This window comes from Betta splendens, chromosome 4, assembly GCF_900634795.4.
Source record: "Betta splendens chromosome 4, fBetSpl5.4, whole genome shotgun sequence".
In the NCBI taxonomy this organism is placed as follows: domain Eukaryota; kingdom Metazoa; phylum Chordata; class Actinopteri; order Anabantiformes; family Osphronemidae; genus Betta; species Betta splendens.
The window spans coordinates 28,024,217-28,045,502 of record NC_040884.2 but is presented as its reverse complement, the minus strand read 5'-3'; the positions used below and the strand labels follow the sequence as shown (position 1 = coordinate 28,045,502).

The window sequence follows — 21,286 nt, the reverse complement described above, 5'->3', positions numbered from 1 at the left end:
AGATTCACATTGACATGCATTGGATTCAAAAATACTCAAACTAGGCTCACAAGCAAAATAATAAGAACAAATATGTTGTTCTGGTTTGTATTCTTCATATTGGACTATTAAAGGCAGGGACACATTTCAAACTAATTGTGCACGATTTAGGGACAAGGCATCAGACTTACACGTAACACTGAGCACAACATGACACAAATGACTTCTGACTTTTATTAATCTGACTTTTGACAGAAAAACAGATTTGTTCCACAAAATCTAAGCTGTTGACTTGTACGCAGGCCGTGTCATAATAAAGCTGTTCTCATCCATGACATATTGGAGCTGAGTCTACATCCCCGTTCTGGGCTCGTCTGGATGATGTTTGTCTTGAGACGTTTAGGAAGCAGAGCGATGGGAGTGGATAAAGAAATTGGGGGGTGGAAGGGGGGATGGAGTGAGTCCAGCGTGCTCCTGCCGCTGCTTCACTACAAGACAGATGTCTGAGGACACGGCAGAAAAAGGCGAGCGAACATGTTGAGCAGCGACTCGGATCACCAAAACGACTGGACTCTAAGAAGATAGGACAGGTGGCTTCATTGATGAGGTCTGGAGATGAACAGCTGCCAACAGTGGGGTAAGAACACTGGTTACATACCTCTGTCTGCACAGAACTTTCTCAAACGCGAACATCAAGCTAATTGCTGTCCCTGACAACTTGCGAGCGAAGACTTTGTATGCCTCACAAATCTCCATCTGTGTGTTGATGTGTGTGTACAGCTGTGCTCACACACAGGCAGATACGGTCACTATTCAGGAATAAATAACTGCATCCAGCTCTACAGGAGATTAGATCATATCTCTGTTTTTTAAGCGTTTTAGAGCACCACCTGAGGAGTAATCAGAGGACTTGTGGAAATAAATTAGAAACACATTTAGGGCCCATTATAGGGATTTTTTGTGATGCACAGCCAAATGCAATATTTTTTATTTTGCTTCTCTGGTGAAGCATTCAAAGGGGTGAGAGAGTTTTTGCTTTTTAGAGTAAACACAGGAAACTGCAGCTGGAGTTTGAAACTGGATTTTAGAAGCAGTACAGTCCATGAGGTACAACATGATGAAAGCGATGAAAGTGATGTGATGACTGGCGTGTTTTTGTGTGTGTGTCTGCAAACCGTTTGTATGCATTTCATTATGTTGTCATACACAGCGGCCGTGTGCGTAAAACAGGTCATTTCATTAGTGATAGCTATTTTGCTTACAGTTACATCATTGCCGCGGAGGCGGGCGGGGTTTCAATCTCACAGGACCTCACACTGGCTCTGAGACCAGTTCATTGCCCTTCAAATTAAAAACATGCTCCACTAATGCCCCTGCTTATTTGGGAAGTGTGTGCGAGTGAGTGTCAAGCAGTGTTTATGTTTCTTTCTACTTATCTCATTGTGTCTTCTCATAGCACTGGCATCTCGCTCTGACAGACAGTGGGTGTGTGTGATATGTTATAGTATACACTCACTTTTTTTTTGAAGACAGACAAGGGGATGATTCTGACACACATATTCCGTCGCCCCCACCAACCAGAAACAGGCAGCCAACAAGCAAGTCCTCACATTCTCACACCCACATGGGTAAATATGGAAAGAACGAGCATCTGTGTCAATGAGAACCACCTAATAATGGATTATTTGTTTCCCAACACTCAAACGGTTGCCAGATTGGATTTACCACCTCTGGCCCATCATCACCGTTACAACTTTTGAGTAATACGAGATGAGATTGTGTCTCTGCCATTCCTGCACACATAAATGTATGGTGTTTGTGTCTGCTTCATGATTAGGTTCCCCTGACAAAAACTGTGCTGGGTGTTATGTCATGACTTGGGAATGTTTTGGCCAAAACGAAGACTTGGAACAGAGGCAAAGGTTTTGTTTGAGGTCTCTCACATGCTATTTTGTGGTAGATGAGAACATCAGAGTGTGAGACAGTCAAATGGCAGTTGCGCCTCATTAAAAGAATCACATCTGGCCACATGCTGTGCTTGATCACAGATTTGATGAACTTATATGTGTTTTACCTTCTAGCATTGACAACACCACTGAGGATGTGGCTTATTTTGGTTTGGTGAAACTGAAAAACATGGTTTTCATTTCTGGTCCGGCAGCAGCTTTCCCTTTTTAGAGAACGGAAACTAAACATATAACAGAAGGGTTTCTAATTTTTACAATGTCTTGTTTTGTGCAGATTTGAAGATGTGGGCGTTGATGGGAGTAGTGTGTCTGTGCCACTGCGTCTCTGGACATCTGTCTGAGGCCAAGCTGAAAGGAGCGCCCCGTCTAATTTGCAGTGTGCCCGGGTCACCAGGTCTGCCTGGTAAACCGGGTCCCAGCGGGGCCCCAGGGGCAGAGGGGAATGTGGGTATCCCCGGAAGAGATGGCAGAGATGGCAGGAAGGGGGAAAAGGGAGAAAAGGGAGAAACAGGTATAATTTATCACAGTGTCCAATGTGTTGGATGAACAAAAATCAGTCACTCTGTCAATGTTGCCAAATAAATCGTGACATTGATTTCTTGTGTTTCAGGGTTTAAAGGCAGGGTGGGTCCAACAGGTAAAATTGGAGAGCGAGGCGACCGTGGTCCAGCAGGAAAAAAAGGCCCTGCTGGAGATACAGGAGATCTGGGCCCACCCGGTCCTCCAGGACGTGACGGAGAGAAAGGGGACCAAGGCGAACGAGGACCACGGGGAACTGCTGGAATCTGTAAATGTGGCAGCCTGCTGCCCAAATCTGCCTTCTCCATGGGGATCACCAGCAGCTACCCTGAGGAGAACACCCCCATCAAGTTCAATAAAGTCCTGTTTAACGAGGGTGGTCACTACAATCCACAGACGGGCAAGTTCATCTGTGCATATCCAGGCATTTATTATTTCTCCTATGACATTACACTGGCCAACAAACATCTGGCTATTGGTCTGGTACAAAACGGTCAGTATCGCATCAAAACCTTTGATGCCAACACAGGGAACCATGACGTGGCCTCTGGGTCTACTGTGATGTACCTAAACCCAGAAGATGAGGTGTGGTTGGAGATCTTCTTCCATGACCAGAACGGCTTGTTTGCAGACCCAGGCTGGGCTGACAGTTTGTTCTCTGGCTTCCTTCTCTATCCTGACACAAACTACTTTGACACACTGGCAGAAGACTATGCATAGAACAAACCAAACACTGATGGTCACTTTTCAAGAGATTTACTACAAACATGGCATGGTTAAGCTATATTTTTTGGTACTGCTACTTATAATATTACTATAAATTGTTATTTGCTGATTTATACTGTAATTGATCATTTATTTGTTTTAGTAGTTTATTTGAATTGTTTTATGATCTTGATCTATTTAACTTCTCAAAAGGACGAAACTGAAACATTGTTAGACAAATATATTGTACATTTGTCATGAAAAGTAAAAATCCCTCTGTCATAAAGCTACGATCTTTAACAACAAAGAAGTTGCGAATTTGGGACCTTGCGGACACCGTAGTGAGTGGTGACGTCATTTGATTGAAAGCAACTCCTACCAATGGAAAGTCTAAAACGCTGAAGATTATTTCGAGAGGTAATTCAAGGTAGGTTGAAAAGTAGTTTATGTGGTTACTAGGCAGCGATAACGGCGCTAGGGTGCCCACACGTTACATATTTAGAGAAAAATGTATGGGGCAGTTACAACCTGGCAACATGAGCACAAACTCACTAGTACTAGTTTAGTTTAGATCAAATCTGCAGTGGTCCTGCTCGACTGATATTGGTGAAGATAAGTAGCGTCATCATCGCCATCCTGGCTACCTCAAGGTAACGTTACTACTTTTTGCCTTCTTGGGTTCTGTCAAAGGCTGTATTAACATAACATTAACTATACGTTGCCGACTTTAGACGCAGTAAGTGTTAGCTTACATAACGATAAGCTAGTTCGCCTTTCTGTTCTAGTGACATCCGAGAAAAGCTGCGAAAGAAAACTCGCGCTTTGCACGAAACTTTGGTTAAAAACAAGAATGAGGACGACATTCAGGTAAACTATAAAACTGATATGTGATTACAGAGTCACTGTTCTGTCTTGCTTTGTTTCTGTAAACTCATGTTAGCGCTGTAGAGCTCACCCTGTACAAAATAAAAAAAACCCTTGACGAGAACCAGCATGACGTGAACGAGTCATACGCAGGAACACAGATAAAAGCTGCTTTTGATTTAGTAAATGTAACGTTAATTATACTTAATAGGCTCTGGTTTCGTCTCCAAAGTTGATCGGGGAGAAACGACAAACTAAGATGAAGGTTGGTGTGTGTTTTGTAGACTGTAGTGTTCTTTTGTGTGCTGCTGGCTGCTCAACGCCGATCCTTCCACTCTCCCTGCTGCCAATGAACACGCTTTCAGCTTTATTATGTATACCTGTGTACTATAGTAGCCAAATAGAAATAGAAATTCAAGGCAAGGTTAGTCTTGGTGATGCTATTTAACTTTACATCTGTGCTACACTAGGAATGCCAAAACAGTGAGGAAGATCCAGGAGAGACACTGAAACGCACGTTAAAGGCCCAGAGACAGAAGCGAAAGAAAAGGGTACATGTTCCATTCGCAGCCTCTCAGGAACCAAACCCTAAAGCAATTCTGCCCGTTTATTAACTTTGGCAGAACAAAGGTAACATTAATGTTTTCCTGGTTAGCTGCTTGAACAGTCTTCAGCCCAGGAGTCCCGGGATGATGATGTCGATGATGTGGGAGAGCCATCCATCCTTCAGGCTTCAAACAACAGAGGCAGCGGATCAGCTGAGAAGACAGATGAACCCGTGGTTGTGACTAGACCTCCAACTGGTTCTCAGAGAGGCGAGTGTCTATGGCTTTATGAAACTTGCATCTCCTTCTATGCTTTTTAGATGTTGAGCGGATCATTAAAAATGACCAGTAAACAATAATGGCACTGTACAATATTTCTTCCTGCTGCACTATATTTTGGGGTGTGCTTTGTCTTTTAGGGTCAAGAATTCAAAAAACCTCTGGCTCTCAAAACTTAGAAGATAGTCTGACACAGCATGTGGAAGAGAAGCTGGGAGTAGCCAAGGTAGCCAAATGACCTTTTGTTACATTTCAGTATGCTACTTCTAATGCTATTCTGCAGACCCAGCTTGCTTGGTAAAACTGTCTACTTCCCAATCTTTGATAAAAAGGTGATGAATAATGTATACCCTCTCACATTGCAGTCAAGAGGTAAGCGCTCTCACCAGGAGGAGACCTCACCTGAGCCAGTCAGCCTTCGACAGAGCCTAGGAGACACAGAGACAGACACAATGACACAATTTGACAGAGAGGTGAGCACTTACTTTAATCCAAGCACAGAATACAATGCAGCAGTGAAGGTTTAACCCCAGTACTTTACAGGTTGATCCAGACAGAGTCGGAAGAAGTGATAACCTCAGCACCAGGGTCAAATTCCGGGAAGCACCAAGAACAGTAAAGCTTAAACATATTGCAATAATTTAAAGATCATCACATTCTGTTACTTATGCAGTCGTTATTATTAATGTTTTTTATAGTTACCTACAGAAAGGGGGCTACCAACAGCTGAAGAGGCATATAATTTCTTTACATTCAACTTTGAACCAGATACACAAAATGATATTGAGAGGAATAACAGAGAACAACAAAAACACAGAAAAACATCTCAGAAGGACAGAGATGAAGAAGGGGAGGATGAAGCTGAGGAGCAGGAGGAAGGTGGAAATGAAGACCAAGTAAGGTTTTGCTGACAATACAAGTTAGAAGTTCAGTGAGAAACTCAGGATTTTGAGCTTTGTTTTGCATTCATTCATCACAAGTTTCAATATCATTTTGAATCCTTAACTACAGGATGTGCGTATCATGGTTTATACATGTTCTACACATACAGTTATTTGTAGGTGTAAATGTCTTCTGTACTTGGTCTTACTGTAGAGTGAAGCAGCCCCTCTTGTGCAAGATGAAGAGGATAATTTGTTCAGCATGGACCTAACTTCCCAGGACTTTCTAGAAGTGAAGAAGGCGGAGTATATTGGATATCGAAATCTTATACAGCAAGAAAGTGAGATTCTCTTTACTCCAAGTTTTCAAACAGGTAATAAATAATTGTCCGAATCATCTAATTAACACCTACAACATACCAGTACTCTACAGATTCAGTTTAGGTTATTAGTTGTTTTTTTTTTTAATTTATCTGCGTATGTATCGTTTTCATAGTTCCAACCTCCGTTAAATTGCCTGAAAACACGCAGCCTCGTTATCTGGAGGATGAGGGTCTGTATGTAGGGGAGAGGCCCTCCGTATCCTTGACCAATGAAAATATTCTGGAGAACCGTATTTTAAGAATGGAGGAGGTAACTGCATTTATAATTAAGTAACATTTAAAGACTAAAAAAATAAATGTTTAACATATATATTTTTTATTAAGGGAAAGAAATGGTTTGGTGACGATGGCAGGATCATTGCACTGCCTGACCCTATAAAGGAATCCTCCACTAGACCCCCTCTATTCCACATGGAGGAAGACCTGGACCCTGCACTACAAACCCTGTACAGGAAGGTCAGACACAGGCCCACTGTGCCTCTCACTGCAATCACAATCACAGCCATTTGCCACAAATGAAGATCTGGAGGCCATTTGCATTTAATTGTTCTTGGGAAGTGGGGGTGGAACATCAGACAGTATAATAGTTATGATTTTTGCCTGTTAACACAGATCCAAAGATGGGAGTTTGATTACTTAGTCATTGTGTCTATGTCATCAGTGATGATTAGATGTGTTTTTTTTGTTTCCCCTAGGCACTAAAGTCCAAGTATGCAAATTTGTCCTTTTCTGGTGCAGCAGACCCAGAGGGAGACTATCAGCTTGATGTTGATGTGTCTGGGCTGATCTTCTCCCATCATCCACTATTCAGTCGTGAACATGTCCTGGGGGCCCGTTTAGCTCAGCTATATGATCAGTACCTCACCAGACAGCGCATTAACCTCACAGGCCACCTCACTGACAAGGTAAACGACGCCACTTAAGTCTGCCTAGTAATCCTCTGTCAACGAGTCTTTAAAACATTAGAATAGGCTGCATTTGGGGATATGCTTCCACGTAGAGAATTTATAGCATCTATATGTTTTGTAATTTTTTCCACTGTACTGTAGTTGAACGGATTGAGGCGTGCACTTCGAAACATGCTTGAAATCCACGGTGGGCAAAGCCTCACACAGGTCATGCAGCAGAGGATATCAGAGTACAGTGTGGAGGTTCGGTAAGTTTCCTAGATTGTCACCAATCAAAGTCCTGAGCATCCATGGAAGGTTTCCTGGACCCTTAGGCAGAACGATTAGCATTTTTTGTAGCATGTTTCTCCCCTGAATTTCACAGAAACACTCGGAAGCTCAGGGACAGTGAGCAGGAGAAAGACAGGACTTTGCTGAAGAACATAGTTAAAGTGTGGAAAGAGATCAAGGTTCTGAGAGAATTCCAGAAGTTCACCAACACATCGTACAAGCTCTACCTCAGACGGTAATTTATCCAAAATAAAATTAGATTGCTGTATTCACAGAAAGATTTGCTGAATAATGTGTCTGTATTTTTATTAATCAAGTCTATTGTTAATGCTCCAGAGATAATGTGGACCGAGCATCAGATGAGCGGGTGTATGAAGATGAAATCTTGGCAGAGGTTGTAGAATTGGAGGCAGAAATTGAGGAGGACTATCAGAGAAAAATGGTGGAGTATAAAAAACAGATAGAGGAGTGGAAGCAATGGAGAAGGAAACAGGTGCCTAATAAATAATAATGTGTGCATCTATGAAGGATAAGGATAACCTGAAGCAGACCGATTGATATACTGTATCTGTATATGTTCATTCAGAAAACCATAAGGAAAAAGCGAAAAAAGAAAAAGGATGACACAGAAGAAGAAGATGCAGACCAGGAGTTGAGTGAATCAGAAGGGCCAATAGAGGAAAGTCCCCCAAAGCCAGAGGCTCCTGAGAAGCCAGACTTCGACTCTATAGAGCAGCAAGTCAGAGAGAAAGCCTCCAGGATACGCAGGAAACCAGGAGAGTCCATCCTGATCCCTGAGCTGTCTGCGTCAGGAAACATCACTGCCAGCGAACTCTGCCCCAGGTAGGAACCAATGGAGTGAGCCTGTATTTACTGATGCGACACATTTAGTATTCAACAGTAGTAAATTATTCTACGTTTTTTACTTTGAGAAAAGTACGAAGAATGTCTTTCATTCATTTAGTTTTCCTCCTTGTTCTAGGGTTGAAATAGCTCGAAGAGAGGATGTGGCTAAGCGCTCGCTGTTCATCAAAATCCTATACAATAGCAAGGAGGTCTCTCGGACTGACAGCCGCTCCCTGAACGCTGATTTTAGAGTGCACTTTGGTCAGATTTTTAATCTCAAAATAGTTAACTGTCCACAGAGCATCAATTTGCAGGTATAGTTTGTGAAAACACTAAAAAAACATTTAACATCCCGTCACTTTGTCTAATGCACACATGTTCTGCATAGACAGATAGCTGGAAAGGCTGCATCTTTGTCACTGTTTCTGCATGAATACTTTCTATGTGCAGGTATTTGAGGAGATTGGATCATTATGTTCCCTCTTGGCTCAAGTGTATGTTCCTGTGCCAGAACCCTCAGTCTTGACGGGCAATGTCCCCATTGAGGAATTTGAGTTTAGCAGTAACCAGAGAGTGATGTTCGACCACGAGGGAGTTGGAAGTGGTAATAATTCAAATTTAAGACACAGTAGTCCTACGGTTGTAGATTCATTCCTGCCTTTCTGCTTCTTACCTTTTTTTATTGTGTCCCTCCGTCTGCCTCCTCAGATGTCCCCCTCTCCTTCGAAGCTGATGGCAGTAACAAACAAGTCCTGTTGACCTCTGGCAAGCTGTCATGCTGTGTGTCCTGGGGGATTGGAGAAGATGATACACCACTTGCACCTCCTGTGTCTCAACAACCTGCTGGCATACAAAGGTACTGTAGTATGACGTAAACCTTGGTATTGTGATCAGCAAGTTATAATCCACATTACTCTAAAATAAGCTGCAGCTAGTAAAATATATATTATTTAGCAATGCACAATCTCTGTGTTAGTGGCTTGAGCCGACTTGATGCAGTCACATCTATCGGGGCATCTGGACTGTATGACATGAAGAAAATCGGGGAGTGGGCCACACAGTCACGTCTGGATCCCAATGATCCAAAGAATACCTCTATCATGCAACTTCTAAAGGTAGGAGCATACGGTTCTGCTGATGAGCATGATTTAAATAAAGAGGATCATTTTTTATGTAATGAAAATGATCCATGGTGCACTAGGTGGCAAGCAGCGGTGAAGTCACAGCTCCAGACTACTTCCGTCTGGAACAACTGCAGGAGGAGTTTAGCTTTGTGACTGATGAAGAGCTGGATAAGTCGAGAAGATTTCGCCTGCTCAGGCTAAGGAACCAGGAAGTTGCGGAGTTTCGAAATTACAAATGCATCCCTGCTCTGGAGAGGGAGGTCACTGATAAGATGTTTCAGGTCAGGCTTACAAATTTCTCGACATAAAGGATATAGTTGAAAGGAGAATGCATTAGGTCTCTGGAGACTTATTTTTATGTTTGGTTCCAAAATAATTTTAGGAGTATGAGAAAAGACTAAAGGAAGGAGACAGTATTGACACCAAAGAACATCTGGATTCACACAGGGCTTTGGTGGCCAAATATCTTTCAAAGGTGAGCGGTCACGCCTAATGATTTACTGGAATCTATAGTACAGGCGCTCTAAATGTAGTGCTTAAAAACATTTTGATACAATGCCCTGTTCTTATTTTCCTACAGATTCGAGAGTCAGTCATGAACAGATTTATTCTTGCCAAGCATCACTACATCCTGTCTGACTTGGTGATAGAAGAGGAGATCCCGAGTATTGGGTAAATACACCCTCAGGCATCCTTCACAGCTGACGTTATGATTAGTTTGTCCTGTGCATCGTTCTCTTGTCATACATGCTATGTGTTACAGTTAGGACAGCGTCCCAAAAAAAGCATTAAACTCAACATATAGGCATAAAACCAACTAAACAAGTGGTTGAACCCCTTGCTTGAGATGTAAAGGTTTGACAAGTTGGATTACCTCAAGCTGTGGGATCAAGAGCCACATTAACCTAAAAATGACCTGTATGGGCCTGTGTAAACCTCCAGGGGATGTGGGTCTGTTTCTTGGCGTGATGCTGCTTTGGTCTATTTGATCCTGAGCTCAACGCTGCATTCCCCTGGCTGGGTAGTACAGCTCTCTGGAACTGCTTAAGCCAGTGTTCTCAAGCTGGTCAACATATGGACATGATAACAATAAGATACTGTTTCAGTTTTTAATCACATCTGCACAGATTCACACAAATGTAAATCAACAGCCAGTCACACTAATGGGTGTGTTACCTTGCCTTTTTTTACTGTTGAAAGTTTTTCTGTGTGTTCTATATTTCATTTTTTTCTGCTTCTCTTCTTCTGTACGTTTAACAGTGGTGCGGGTGCAGGGTATGTCTTTGTATTATTCTCATGCTCTCTGTGTCTTTATTTGTTTGGAATCACTATGAGCACAGTAGTGACAAGCAAGCTTCTATTCATCCTAGCTCTTCTCCAAATTAGCAACTGAAAGTATATTTCTGTAAATGTAATACGGTTAGCATAGAGTAGAATAGATGTAGATTTAGAGTATTGCTGCATCTGCTTACATAATAGTTAATATTGGTTTAGCTAACGACTTACTAACAAGATTTTATTACAGTGTTGTGGTCGTTTATGTAATAATTCGCAAGGAATCCAGACTAAGCAACACAGACTATATAATTTCTTGGAAATAACATATTTCAAGTCAACAATGTACACATCAGTGTTGTTATGTGTTTACGCATCTTTGCAGCCCCTGTGTACGTTTGGTGGCTGTCTTGTCCCTGTTTGACAACAACAATTTACTCCATTTAGTCTAATATAAGTTTTAGATGACAACTCTCAAGATGTGTTTTTTTTGTGATAATTAGAATTCTTGGAATAAACCTCTTCAAGTTGGCTGAACCTAAACGGCCCCTTAAACCTCAGAGGAAAGAAAGAAAGAAGGTAACTGCTCAAAATCTGTCTGATGGAGACATCAAGCTGTTGATCAACATCATTCGGGCCTACAACATTCCCATTCGCAGACCTCAGAGCAAGTAAGTGTTCAGTGCACCCATTGTAATCAGAATACTCTCTGTGATAGCAAGTGTTATTTCTAATAGTGGTAGGTGGTAAGAGATCAAACTTTGATTTAATGTTTTTATTCTAGTAAACCAGGACAGTCATCTCAAAGTGCCATCCAGGGCAGTGACTGGCTCTTTAACCATGTACAGTATACATCAACATTACTTTACCCCTCAGTGGGAAATACTGTTGTCACCATTTATGGTGTTGTGTGTGTGTGTGTGTGTGTGTGTGTGTGTGTGTGTGTGTGTGTGTGTGTGTGTGTGTGTGTGTGTGTGTGTGTGTGTGTGTGTGTGTGTGTGTGGTAGGTACAAGTGAGGCCTTTTGTGGAGGTGTCCTTCCAACGCACTGTGCTGCAAACAACTACTGCGGATGGACCGAACCCATGTTGGAATGAAGAGGTGCAGCTGCCCTTTAGGTCAGCAGCTAAGAATTCCACAGTGCAGAACAGTGTTTGTTTTCTGTGACATGGTTTTACCTACTTAATTCAGCTGCCAGTAGTGTTGTATTTGACATATACAACACTTCTTCTGTTCTACAGTGCTCCAAATGGTGATTATAGCACAGCTAGCTTGCAGGCCGTAAAAGACGACGTCTTCATCAACTTGTTTGATGAGGTGGTTTATGAAACTGGAGTGGTGAGTAAACCACTGTTATGTCTTACATATTTTAAAAAACATATTTATATTTATAACATATTTTTTAAAACATACATATTTAAACATATTTTACTTTTATCAGTTTGTGATGTTTTGAATGCATTATATTTTCTTTGCGTCCAAACCTAATGACAGAATGACAAAGACCGAGGGAAACTGATACACACGCAAGTAGAGAAGCACTGGCTGGGCTCCGTCAAGATTCCTTTCAGCACTATTTATTCTCAGTCCAGAGTAAGAGGTGTTATTGTGTCTATTAACAGACTGTTTAGCTTGACCAGTGACCTTTCTATAGAAACACACATTGGCTGATTTGTCCTTTTTATTTTCTTTCATCTGACAGATTGATGGTACCTTCAAGGTGAACACACCACCAGTTCTGCTGGGGTACAGCAATGAACAGACCTATGGCCCTAATGGGGATTATGATATATTGCGGAGCCTGAGTGACGGGGCATTTATCACACTGTTCATCACTATTGAGCCACAGCTGGTTCCTGGAGAATCTATTAGAGAAAAGGTAAGTCATGTCCAAGTAGGTATTAAATTCAAGGATGGCTTGTATCGCTCATCCAGGTAGTGTACAAACATTCATTTCCTTTTATGTATGTCATGCTTCTGTCATTTCTTTGTGCTTGCTTTGCTGCATGTACTAGATAAGGGAAGTGAAGGTAACATTCCATTAGAACATTCCACCTTTCCATAATTGTTTATTTTTTATAATGGAGCTGACTTGTGCTAATCTGCAGTTAAGTGTGGACCTCTGTTGTGTAGTTTGACAGCCAAGAAGATGAGCGTTTACTGCAGGCTTCAGAGAGGTTTGAAAGAGAGGCAGCACGGGGTTATCCAGACAGACCCTGTGTCACCACCGTCATAGACCTTAATGGGAAGACGGTCTTCATTACACGGTATATCCGACCGCTCAACCCTCCACAGGAGCTGCTGGACGCCTTCCCCAACAGTCCCCAGGAAGCCACGGTCAGTGTGTCAAACTGAACATAGTCACTACACAGTCGTGTAGTTGCTTATCTGTCTGGCTTTCTCGTATTTACATACTCTATCCCCGCACAGGCCCTTGTAGCCCGGTTTGTCTCGCTCATCCCTTCTCTGCCGGACAGGGTTTCGTTTTCTAGTAACTGTGACCTGTGGAGCACCTGTGATGTGAGTGAATCTTTTCTGCTGTACTGTGACTGAAAGGGGAGCGAGATGGCAGTCTAATCTGCGGTTTCCTCTTCTTGCTCATAGCAATTCCTCACGCTCCTAGCAGGGGATGAAGAGGAACATGCTGTACTGCTGTGTAACTACTTTCTGTCTATGGGCAAAAAAGCCTGGCTTGTAATTGGCACTGCTATACCAGAGGTGGGTAGTGATCATTTGAAACAAACGTTATTTACCTACACTGATTCAAACTTAGCTTTAGTTTTTCTCAAATAATGTTAATCCATCTTCAGCACCAGATGTTTTCCTTGTTTATGTTCAGGGACCCACAGCGTACGTCCTGACCTACGAGCAGAGCCGCTACTTGATCTGGAATCCTAGCAATGGTCAGTACTACGGCCAGTACGACACCTTCTGTCCATTGCAAACAGTCGGATGCCTGATCAATGCCGACAATGTGAGCAGCTAATCGCTAAAAGAATGTTTGGTTTTGTTTGTTTTTTCCTCTTTTTTTAATCATTTCCCATTTTTGCCTCCCTATACTTTTGTGGAACTTGTTTTTGCAGGTTTGGTTTAATATTCAGGAATATGCCTTACCAATGCGGCTGTCTTTTGACATCACAAAAGCCAATCTGTGGAAGCCCTTCTTCAGCCGCTCATTTTCCCACCCCGGCCTCTCTAGTGTACAGGTGAGTGCTCTTCATTACCCACTATGTTTATCCTTAGCTGATTTTTTCCGTGTGTTCTGATTATGTCTAACATTTTACTACTACTACTACTACTACTACTTTACTACTACTACTACTACTAATTCATTTCAGCTAGAAAAGCTGATATATCGACGTGTCGACAAAGCAGCTGCAGTTCAGCTTCAGGACAGGTGAGTTGTAAATGCTAACCGTGTCATTAAGATTTCTTTGTACACATTAGTCATAACACATGCCACTCCCAACAGAATTGAGAAAATCCTGAAGGAGAAGATCATGGAATGGCGCCCTCGTCAGCCAACCCGCTGGAACCGCTACTGCACCAGCACCCTGAAACAATTCCTGCCCAAATTGGAGATGAGTGGGGGGCGGGATGTGGCGGAGGGACACCGCCATGAGCTGCAAAGCCTGCTGGGAGACAACAGGGTAAGACCATAATGAGTGTGACTGTAAAAACAGCTACCCAGTAATCAGTCAACTTAGTTTTAATGACAGTAGGATCAAATTCATTTTATAAACGGACACTAACAGGTGCTTGTATGGCTTTAGATTTCAGGGTTCCCTATCCACCTGCCATTCTCAGAGATCCGGCCCATCGTAGAGGCAGTGTACAGCACCGGAGTTCACAACGTTCAGGCATCAAATGTAGAGTTTGCCCTGGCTGTGTATGTGCACCCCTACCCTAATAATGTCCTGTCTGTGTGGGTGTACCTGGCCTCTCTTGTTCGCACATGACACAAGACGACTGCCTCGCTGTTTATCACTCAGGGTCCTTGGTTTTGGTAAGAAATTAAGACTTGAAGCTGCTGACGCCATTACATTGTACATATTGTAGTTTCATGTATATGCAAAAGAATATATTTTGCAAATCTGTCATTTTGTAAATGTACATAAGCAACTAATAATATTGTCCACTGCCCCTTTATATGACTGAAATGTTTCACATTTTGGATGCTCTTCAGGGTTTGCTTATGAGACCGGAACTGACTGAGCATTGGTCACAGTTTTTGAGCACTGGAGAAAATTTTTGATACACGATCAGAGATCTGTCTGTCTGTGTTTGTCAGTAGGAGCAACACAATGGGGGGAGGCTGTATTCACTTAACTCCTGTTTAATTTTCCACACTTTACTCTCCAATAAATAGTAAAGATGTTTAAGTCAAAACTGTTTGATTCCTAGGACAGCAAAGGAAGAAATAATTTGTTAAAAAAATGTACTGCCTATGATAATAAATACTTTGAATTCTGACTTGAGTTCACACTAATCTGATGATGCATGTGTCAACTAAACAAGAGGTGAAATAGGCAAGTCTTTATAGTTTGTAAAGAAAAAAATACTTGTTTCACCACAAAACACCAAATTTGAAATTGATGTTTCTAGTTATTACATTTTCAAAGCCAAAACAGAAGAACCCCATGACTTACATTCACAGAATCATACAATCCTTTACGCCCCCACACACCCTTCTTTTCTAAAGGATTGTTTACATCTAATTAAAGACATAAATGGAAAGAACAGGAGCATCTAGAAACATCTTAAGTGACAAAATACAGCAAATGATATTCCTGGGATAAAGTGCAACAAACAGGAGTCGTGACATTTTTAGAAGAACATCGCTTGCCCAGGTCACTCTCCTGAGCGACAGCAGGCTCTGAAGCCACACTGGAGGTTCTGGCAGCCGCTGGCGGTGTCGGCATGTGGACCTACAGAGAAAGCCACACAGCGGTCACCTACTCTGATAAATGCCAAAAGACAACACTCTAGCCTTTAATCATCAACTGCAGATGCTGTTCAAATACACCAGTGGTTGCTCAAAGCCCTGTCTGTGAATAATGACATCACATATTTGCTACAGTAATGTCTACTTACCCGCCACCTCAGCAGCATCAGCTACTTACACCAAGACACTAAGTGAGGTTAGTAGAGTTTATCAGTTACCACATGTCATAGGTCTAGTCATAAATCATTTCTATTCACAATGACGTGCATATACAGTTAAACACCCAAGCTTTATTTAGAGCACCTTGCTAGACTGAGCTTGTGTGCTTAGATTTCTGAGCAAACCATTTAAGTTTCACTTTCATTACCGTTGATGTTGTCGCAGTAATAGAAGTGCTCATCGTTGAGGGAGGGACAGGCTGACACCAGCTCTTGCAGGCCCACCTCTGTGATTAAGAGACAGCCTGACAGGTTGAGATGTTCCAGGACAGGAAGCCCACCAAGCTGAGACAGAGCCCTGAAACAAACAATACCATTCGGCCTCATTACCAAGTCTGTGCCCCCATTACAATCTGAATTAAGGTAACATCAGATACTACATAACCTGATTAGCACATCTGTTTTTCTACTTTGCCTTATTAATTACTTGTGAATAAGCACTCTCTCTGAATCTCAGCCAAATAGGTGTACGTGAGCAGTGCTGCACGAAGGAGGAGTCTAGTAGTATAGGTGTTGGTGTGTGATGACACTACAACAAGTTATTACAGCATCAACTGCACTTGCAACACTTGTTTTTTTAATGCTGCTTCAAAACTAGATTAGTGCAGAATGCTGTATTTAACAGATAACCAGAAATGCCTCTAATATAAGTAAACACAGAAAGAAGTGTTTAAGTCAGGTCTTGTGAGAAATAAAATTAAACATTGCATGATTTTTACCTCAGACCCAAATCGGTCACTTGATAACATCCAGAGAGGCTGAGAAATCTCAGTGAGCGTCTTGCCTTTGACTCGTCAGTCCTATTTTCAGGCTCCAGACACTGCACGCTCCTAAATGAGCATTTAGTCCGATTTTCAGCAGTGGTGTTTCTGGTGATGCCTGATTTACACTGGGGCCCGGTAAACGTCCTGAGGGCCATGTCACTAGTGCAACAGGTCGAGTGACCACAGAACATTTCCCCAGACATGGTATACTGCTGATGCAAATAGGAGGCGTTCGAGCCAGTCCTGTGCCCCTGCATCCTGCTCCTTCTGCAACAGCACGAGTCACCCACAAGCTGTGTCTCTACAAAGTTTTCTGTATTAGGAAGAGGCATTCCACCACGGCGGCTCCACTCTGCAGCATCTTCAATATCAGCGAGGTCTGTGGTGTCCAGGACCCACACGTGTGTGGGCATTGAACGGCCTGTCCCTTGTTTAAAAATGATGGCCTGTTGCTTCCGCCGCAAAGGGTGGAGGCTTCTCTCATCCATGAGAGTGATGGGCATTGGGGATGATTTAGGAAGCTTGGCTCTTCGCTCGGGGCGTTTGTCAAAGCAGGTGGACGATGCAAGTTCACCTAACCCGACGCTCAGGTTCTGCAAAGTGTAATCGGAGATGTTCTCACAGCCGGACAAGTCCAGGTGCTCCAGAGCACAGGCTCCAAAAGACGACCAGCTGGATAACGGACAACAACACAATGAAACAGGATTTTGTATATGAAGAGAAGAAATTGCAGCTGGCTCTAGGCATAATCATCCTCTACTGTTCAAAAAGCATTTTATGCTATTTCTGGAATTAATTTTAATACTTACTTATCAAATGCAAAATCTGTCACATCAGTCTGGGTCAGATCTAGATGAGTGATATTGGGGCAGAGATTAAGAATCTGGCGAACCTGAAAGATGAAAAATATAGAATCAATACTGATTTAAAGTTAATGTATGAATAGGGTGTTCAAAACTTTGCATGGCTTACCATTTTACTAGAAAGGGTAGAACTGTATGCCAGAACAATGGACTTGACAGACTGACCCACAGCTGGGAGTAGGTTCTGGATGATCCCGTTCAGAAGCCTCTTCTCTCTCTGAGCAGTGCTGATTGCCAGGGAACCCTCTGAGCAGCTTGACACATCTAAACACAAACGAGCACAAATGGGGGTTTATTCAATTTTGTTCAACCAAATGTACTTTATGATCTTGCAGCCCAGGTACTCGTTTGGATGGCAGTGTTGATAAGTACCATTCTTGTTGACTAAGGGCACACCAACTTAGCAGCAACAGCACATTCCTCATTATACTTTTTTTGTATTTTGGGATTGGTTTACCAGACTCATCGACATCAGCATCTTCGTCCCATTCCTGGTAGGCCCGACCCTCATTCTGCCGACTCTTCACCCACTCCTCATCTGGCTCCTGGTCTAAATCTCCAGGGGGGCCGCTGTAATAATCACCTTAGAATGTAGGGAATTAAAAGTGTAACTTAAAAACTGCACAGACAGTTAAATAAATAATATTTTGTTTCTGTGAGCAGTGCCCACGCTACCTCTGGCCCAGCGCACAGGGTAGAGGTGCTTCCACAGAAAGCCAGTCTTGGCTAGTTCAGACCAAGTGCTGCACACTTGGCTGCAGCGACACAGATCTGCAGGACCCAGATACCGGAACAGCCTCAGCATAATTTCAGTAGGAAGCTGGGAGATGTGGGTTGAAGAATCCTGTTTCTTTTCTAGTTCTGAGGAGGAGAACAAAACAGCTTTCCTAGTAAACAAAATATGTAACCTTTAATAAAAGGTTATGTATTTCAGTTATAATTATAATGACAATTAGCTAAATAACTTCATGTGTAAACTATGAATATAACGCGGATGAGTCCCAGCTGCTTGAGTTTCGGTGTCATAGTATTACGCAGGCTGGCTTCCAGTCAGTGTACTGGGACACATAAACAGGCTTTTGTCATCCATAACGCCTTTGCTGTTATGACTAAGTGTTTGCCAGGAAACAGACCTGTTTGACTACAAGATTGTGTCTATTACAGGAAACAGACTGCAAATATTTTCAACTAATATGATCCATTCCAATCAGTTCGGGTCTTTTTACGGAATTAAACTCTGCAACAGTATACAAATATACAATCACAAATGACAGAGCCGATAAATATGCATGAATATATTATATACATATCTTTACAAATAGAAACGCAAGAATATTTTCAGCATCTGTGAATAAGTTCACTCACCATAATCTATCTTCTCGTGATCGGAATATTTAAAGGCTTTATGCAGCTCCTCTGCTTGGCTCCATAGCCGGAAGCCTTTCAACACCTCAGCGGCACAGTCCAGTTGTTGTTGGCTGGAGTGTTGAGCTATCACTTGTTTCTTGATGTCCTTGAGCTCGTCATAGGTGAAGTACTGCATTAGCATGGGCTGAAACACCTGCAATGAGTTAATCTTTTTAGTTTGTAACTAGTTCTTAACAACACGCCTCAATGTGTGTTTACTATTTTGCTACTATACTTGCTGTTTATGAGTATGATTTAACCACATTTAATTAATGTGGGTACTTAAAACAAACATTACACATCTTATACCTCCTCTTCTTCTTTCATATGTGGCAGAAAGTCCTGTGTAAAAGCATCGAGTCTCTCCTTCAGCTGCTGCGCATAGTTAAGCTGCTCATATTCACTCTAAAAACAAACAACAATTATTAATCATGCAATACATTATAAACATGGGGGATTATTTGTACACTGATGTCTTGGAAGTTGACTTGAATTATCTAACAACCTCCCTAGACTCTATAAGCATGGGGAAAAATCCATGTAATGGCTCCCATCCCAAAATCTCAACAAAGCATTATTTAATCGCAGAACAAACATTTCACTCAGGACATAGGGCAGGATCTTGGAGCAACAGAATGTTCCTGACTGTGGCGTGGCGGAAGTAAAGATTCATACAAGTGCATTATTCTGAAAAGGGCAACAATAACTTGTGACTCTTCTTAAGCAAAATAAAAAAAACAAATATGTTGTGTCTGTTGGCACTGAATTCTTCCCACTATTGAGCATCAGCTGCAGGGGCAAGGAGCTGATAAAACATCAGCCTATGCGCGTTTACCTTCACATTGTGCAGCCCTTTCTCGAAGAGAGACAACATCTCTGAGAGCTTGTTGTCGGAGTGTACGTTGTACACAGTGCAGCAGCGCTGCTGCAACAGGCCGATGATGTACTCGTTTTCGATTTGCTCGTGCATCTTGAACTCCTTAAAGGTGGCGCACAGGGACTGAAGGAATGAGCGGAAATCATTGTTGTTGGAAAAGTTGGTTTGTGACAGCTGTGGAAAACAAAACAAACCCATACTGTGAGCCACCTAATAAAGCCATACCTGCTGTGCGCACGATAAATACAATTATTAGCACCGCTGCTGGTAGAATTAGAGGGCAATAATTGACAGTTTTCTAAGCCAGCACAACAGCTGCGGTGAGGCACGCACGTTCTCAGACAACATAACGGCTGTGCACCGAAACACGTAGCTCACGTTAGCACACCCACTCAGCATTAGCTACAGAGGCTAAATGGGCTTATCTGACACGTAACGCTAATCTAATGAGCACACGTTAAAAGACACAGGGGACAAGCACAATGATACAATGTGTAAAAACGTTAAAAGCAGTTGTAGCTGCTAATAATGTTGCCCAACAAGCTGTCCTGTAAGTTAGGTACGCGAAATAACAGTGAACAAATGGTAGCTGTGATACATGCTGGTAAGTCACTTACTGTTGACTACGTTTTCACGTCTAAGCGTGAAAATACAAAATTAACCCGTGTCGTGATAATTTCAGTTGCTTCAGCACAGTCATTCCAGACTGCTATGAAATTACACACGTTAGCTTAGCTAGCATGCTAGCTAGCCTTCACTCCACCGCTGGCCACATACCGCCACACACACTTTAAACTTTAAATTGTCCACCGACGCTCGCTCAAACGCACCTTTTCGCAGTACAGGCCCACCAGCTGTTTCATTCGCCAGTGCGGGCCAGTAAAAACATCCACCTCGTCTGGAAACGGAGCCATCTTCTCACCCTGGAGCTCGGTCAGTGCGTCATGATCTGCAGTATGAGCTACAATCACCCAGGGGGCGTGTGGAAGTTACGTCACGTGACCTCAGCAGCTTTACAGTGTGGACGGATTGTGACACAAAGTCAGCGCTTGTCTGGGATCAGTGTTAGATAAGATGTGTCATGTTAGTAACAATAAGTCGAAGGTACCTACGCCCAGGTAACATATATTTAAAAATATAGAAAACATTTCTTTTTATCTTTTATTTTATTTTAGGTCTACAGAGATGCAAATAATTCCTAGGATAAACAACATGAAAAATGGACACACACAATTATAATATTCACTAAAACTAAAAACAACCATAAAAAAACATAAAGCAAAGAACAAAAACAGAACGATCACTTCGAACAACTTTTTGTTAATATGTTCTAACATTTTCTCCAAGCGAACAATATTAAAATGATGGAAACATGTGTCTACATTGTATTGATTAAGAAAATTAGCCAAACTCATGCTCTAAACGCGTTGTTGTAATTTCTTTCCGTCCTTTCCTGAAATGTAATTAGGTTAATGTCAGCCTAGATTGATATACTATACACTGCTCTCCTGGGTGTCTAGAAGCAGTTATAATCTCACTGCCAAGGTTCTGTGGCTGCAACTTATTTTACTTAGTTTACAGTTACTTGAATATAAAAGTAGAAAAGGCAAGAAATGTAAACATAATAATGTTTTTATATACAAACCACCACTTTGTACTTGTTTACAG

At 42.2% G+C, this 21,286-nt stretch overlaps 2 protein-coding genes across 4 annotated transcripts; one reads left to right on the top strand and one right to left on the bottom strand.

Annotated features, from left to right (window-relative positions):
* The first annotated feature begins 389 nt into the window (after positions 1-389).
* cc2d2a (coiled-coil and C2 domain containing 2A) lies at positions 390-15,017 on the top strand. Of its 3 annotated transcripts, XM_029147208.3 has the most exons (38): positions 3,199-3,820; positions 3,956-4,037; positions 4,246-4,299; positions 4,505-4,585; positions 4,690-4,849; positions 4,999-5,084; positions 5,224-5,331; positions 5,402-5,473; positions 5,557-5,754; positions 5,954-6,113; positions 6,236-6,372; positions 6,447-6,578; positions 6,818-7,027; positions 7,172-7,278; positions 7,395-7,535; positions 7,637-7,793; positions 7,887-8,143; positions 8,283-8,460; positions 8,597-8,750; positions 8,855-9,002; positions 9,123-9,261; positions 9,348-9,551; positions 9,653-9,745; positions 9,851-9,942; positions 11,049-11,216; positions 11,330-11,387; positions 11,553-11,662; positions 11,786-11,882; positions 12,039-12,137; positions 12,247-12,423; positions 12,678-12,881; positions 12,975-13,064; positions 13,149-13,262; positions 13,384-13,518; positions 13,628-13,750; positions 13,883-13,941; positions 14,017-14,194; positions 14,318-15,017. In XM_029147208.3, exons 3-38 carry the CDS (start codon positions 4,294-4,296, stop codon positions 14,501-14,503), a joined length of 4,818 nt encoding a protein of 1,605 aa, XP_029003041.1. In that variant the 5' UTR covers positions 3,199-3,820; positions 3,956-4,037; positions 4,246-4,293; the 3' UTR covers positions 14,504-15,017. The 3 variants fall into 3 exon arrangements, 1 of the variants encoding a protein (XP_029003041.1); XR_008694412.1 differs by lacking the exons at positions 14,017-14,194; positions 14,318-15,017 and having other exon boundaries at positions 13,384-13,447; positions 13,883-13,900; XR_003785611.3 differs by lacking the exons at positions 4,505-4,585; positions 4,690-4,849; positions 4,999-5,084; ... (30 more) ...; positions 14,017-14,194; positions 14,318-15,017 and adding exons at positions 390-616; positions 2,221-2,457 and having other exon boundaries at positions 2,557-3,820; positions 4,246-4,300.
* On the bottom strand, positions 14,865-20,650 carry fbxl5 (F-box and leucine-rich repeat protein 5). Its single transcript, XM_029147210.3, has 11 exons — positions 20,449-20,650; positions 19,577-19,792; positions 19,051-19,146; positions 18,700-18,895; positions 18,010-18,195; positions 17,792-17,917; positions 17,444-17,598; positions 17,281-17,363; positions 16,427-17,143; positions 15,857-16,005; positions 14,865-15,472 (listed from the first exon to the last, which is right to left on the bottom strand). Exons 1-11 carry the CDS (start codon positions 20,530-20,532, stop codon positions 15,396-15,398), a joined length of 2,085 nt encoding a protein of 694 aa, XP_029003043.1. The 5' UTR covers positions 20,533-20,650; the 3' UTR covers positions 14,865-15,395.
* Between the last annotated feature and the right edge of the window lie 636 nt (positions 20,651-21,286).

Excerpts from the sequence above, each read along its gene's own strand:
- cc2d2a (XM_029147208.3), top strand. Across the intron at positions 13,942-14,016 it reads GCAGTTCAGCTTCAGGACAG|AATTGAGAAAATCCTGAAGG; the intron begins GTGAGTTGTAAA and ends CACTCCCAACAG. Across the intron at positions 14,195-14,317 it reads GCCTGCTGGGAGACAACAGG|ATTTCAGGGTTCCCTATCCA; the intron begins GTAAGACCATAA and ends GTATGGCTTTAG.
- fbxl5 (XM_029147210.3), bottom strand. The coding sequence starts at position 20,532 with ATGGCTCCGTTTCCAGACGAGGTGGATGTTTTTACTGGCCCGCACTGG. Across the intron at positions 19,793-20,448 it reads TGGGCCTGTACTGCGAAAAG|CTGTCACAAACCAACTTTTC; the intron begins GTGCGTTTGAGC and ends TGTTTTCCACAG. Across the intron at positions 17,918-18,009 it reads CCCTGTGCGCTGGGCCAGAG|GTGATTATTACAGCGGCCCC; the intron begins GTAGCGTGGGCA and ends CTACATTCTAAG.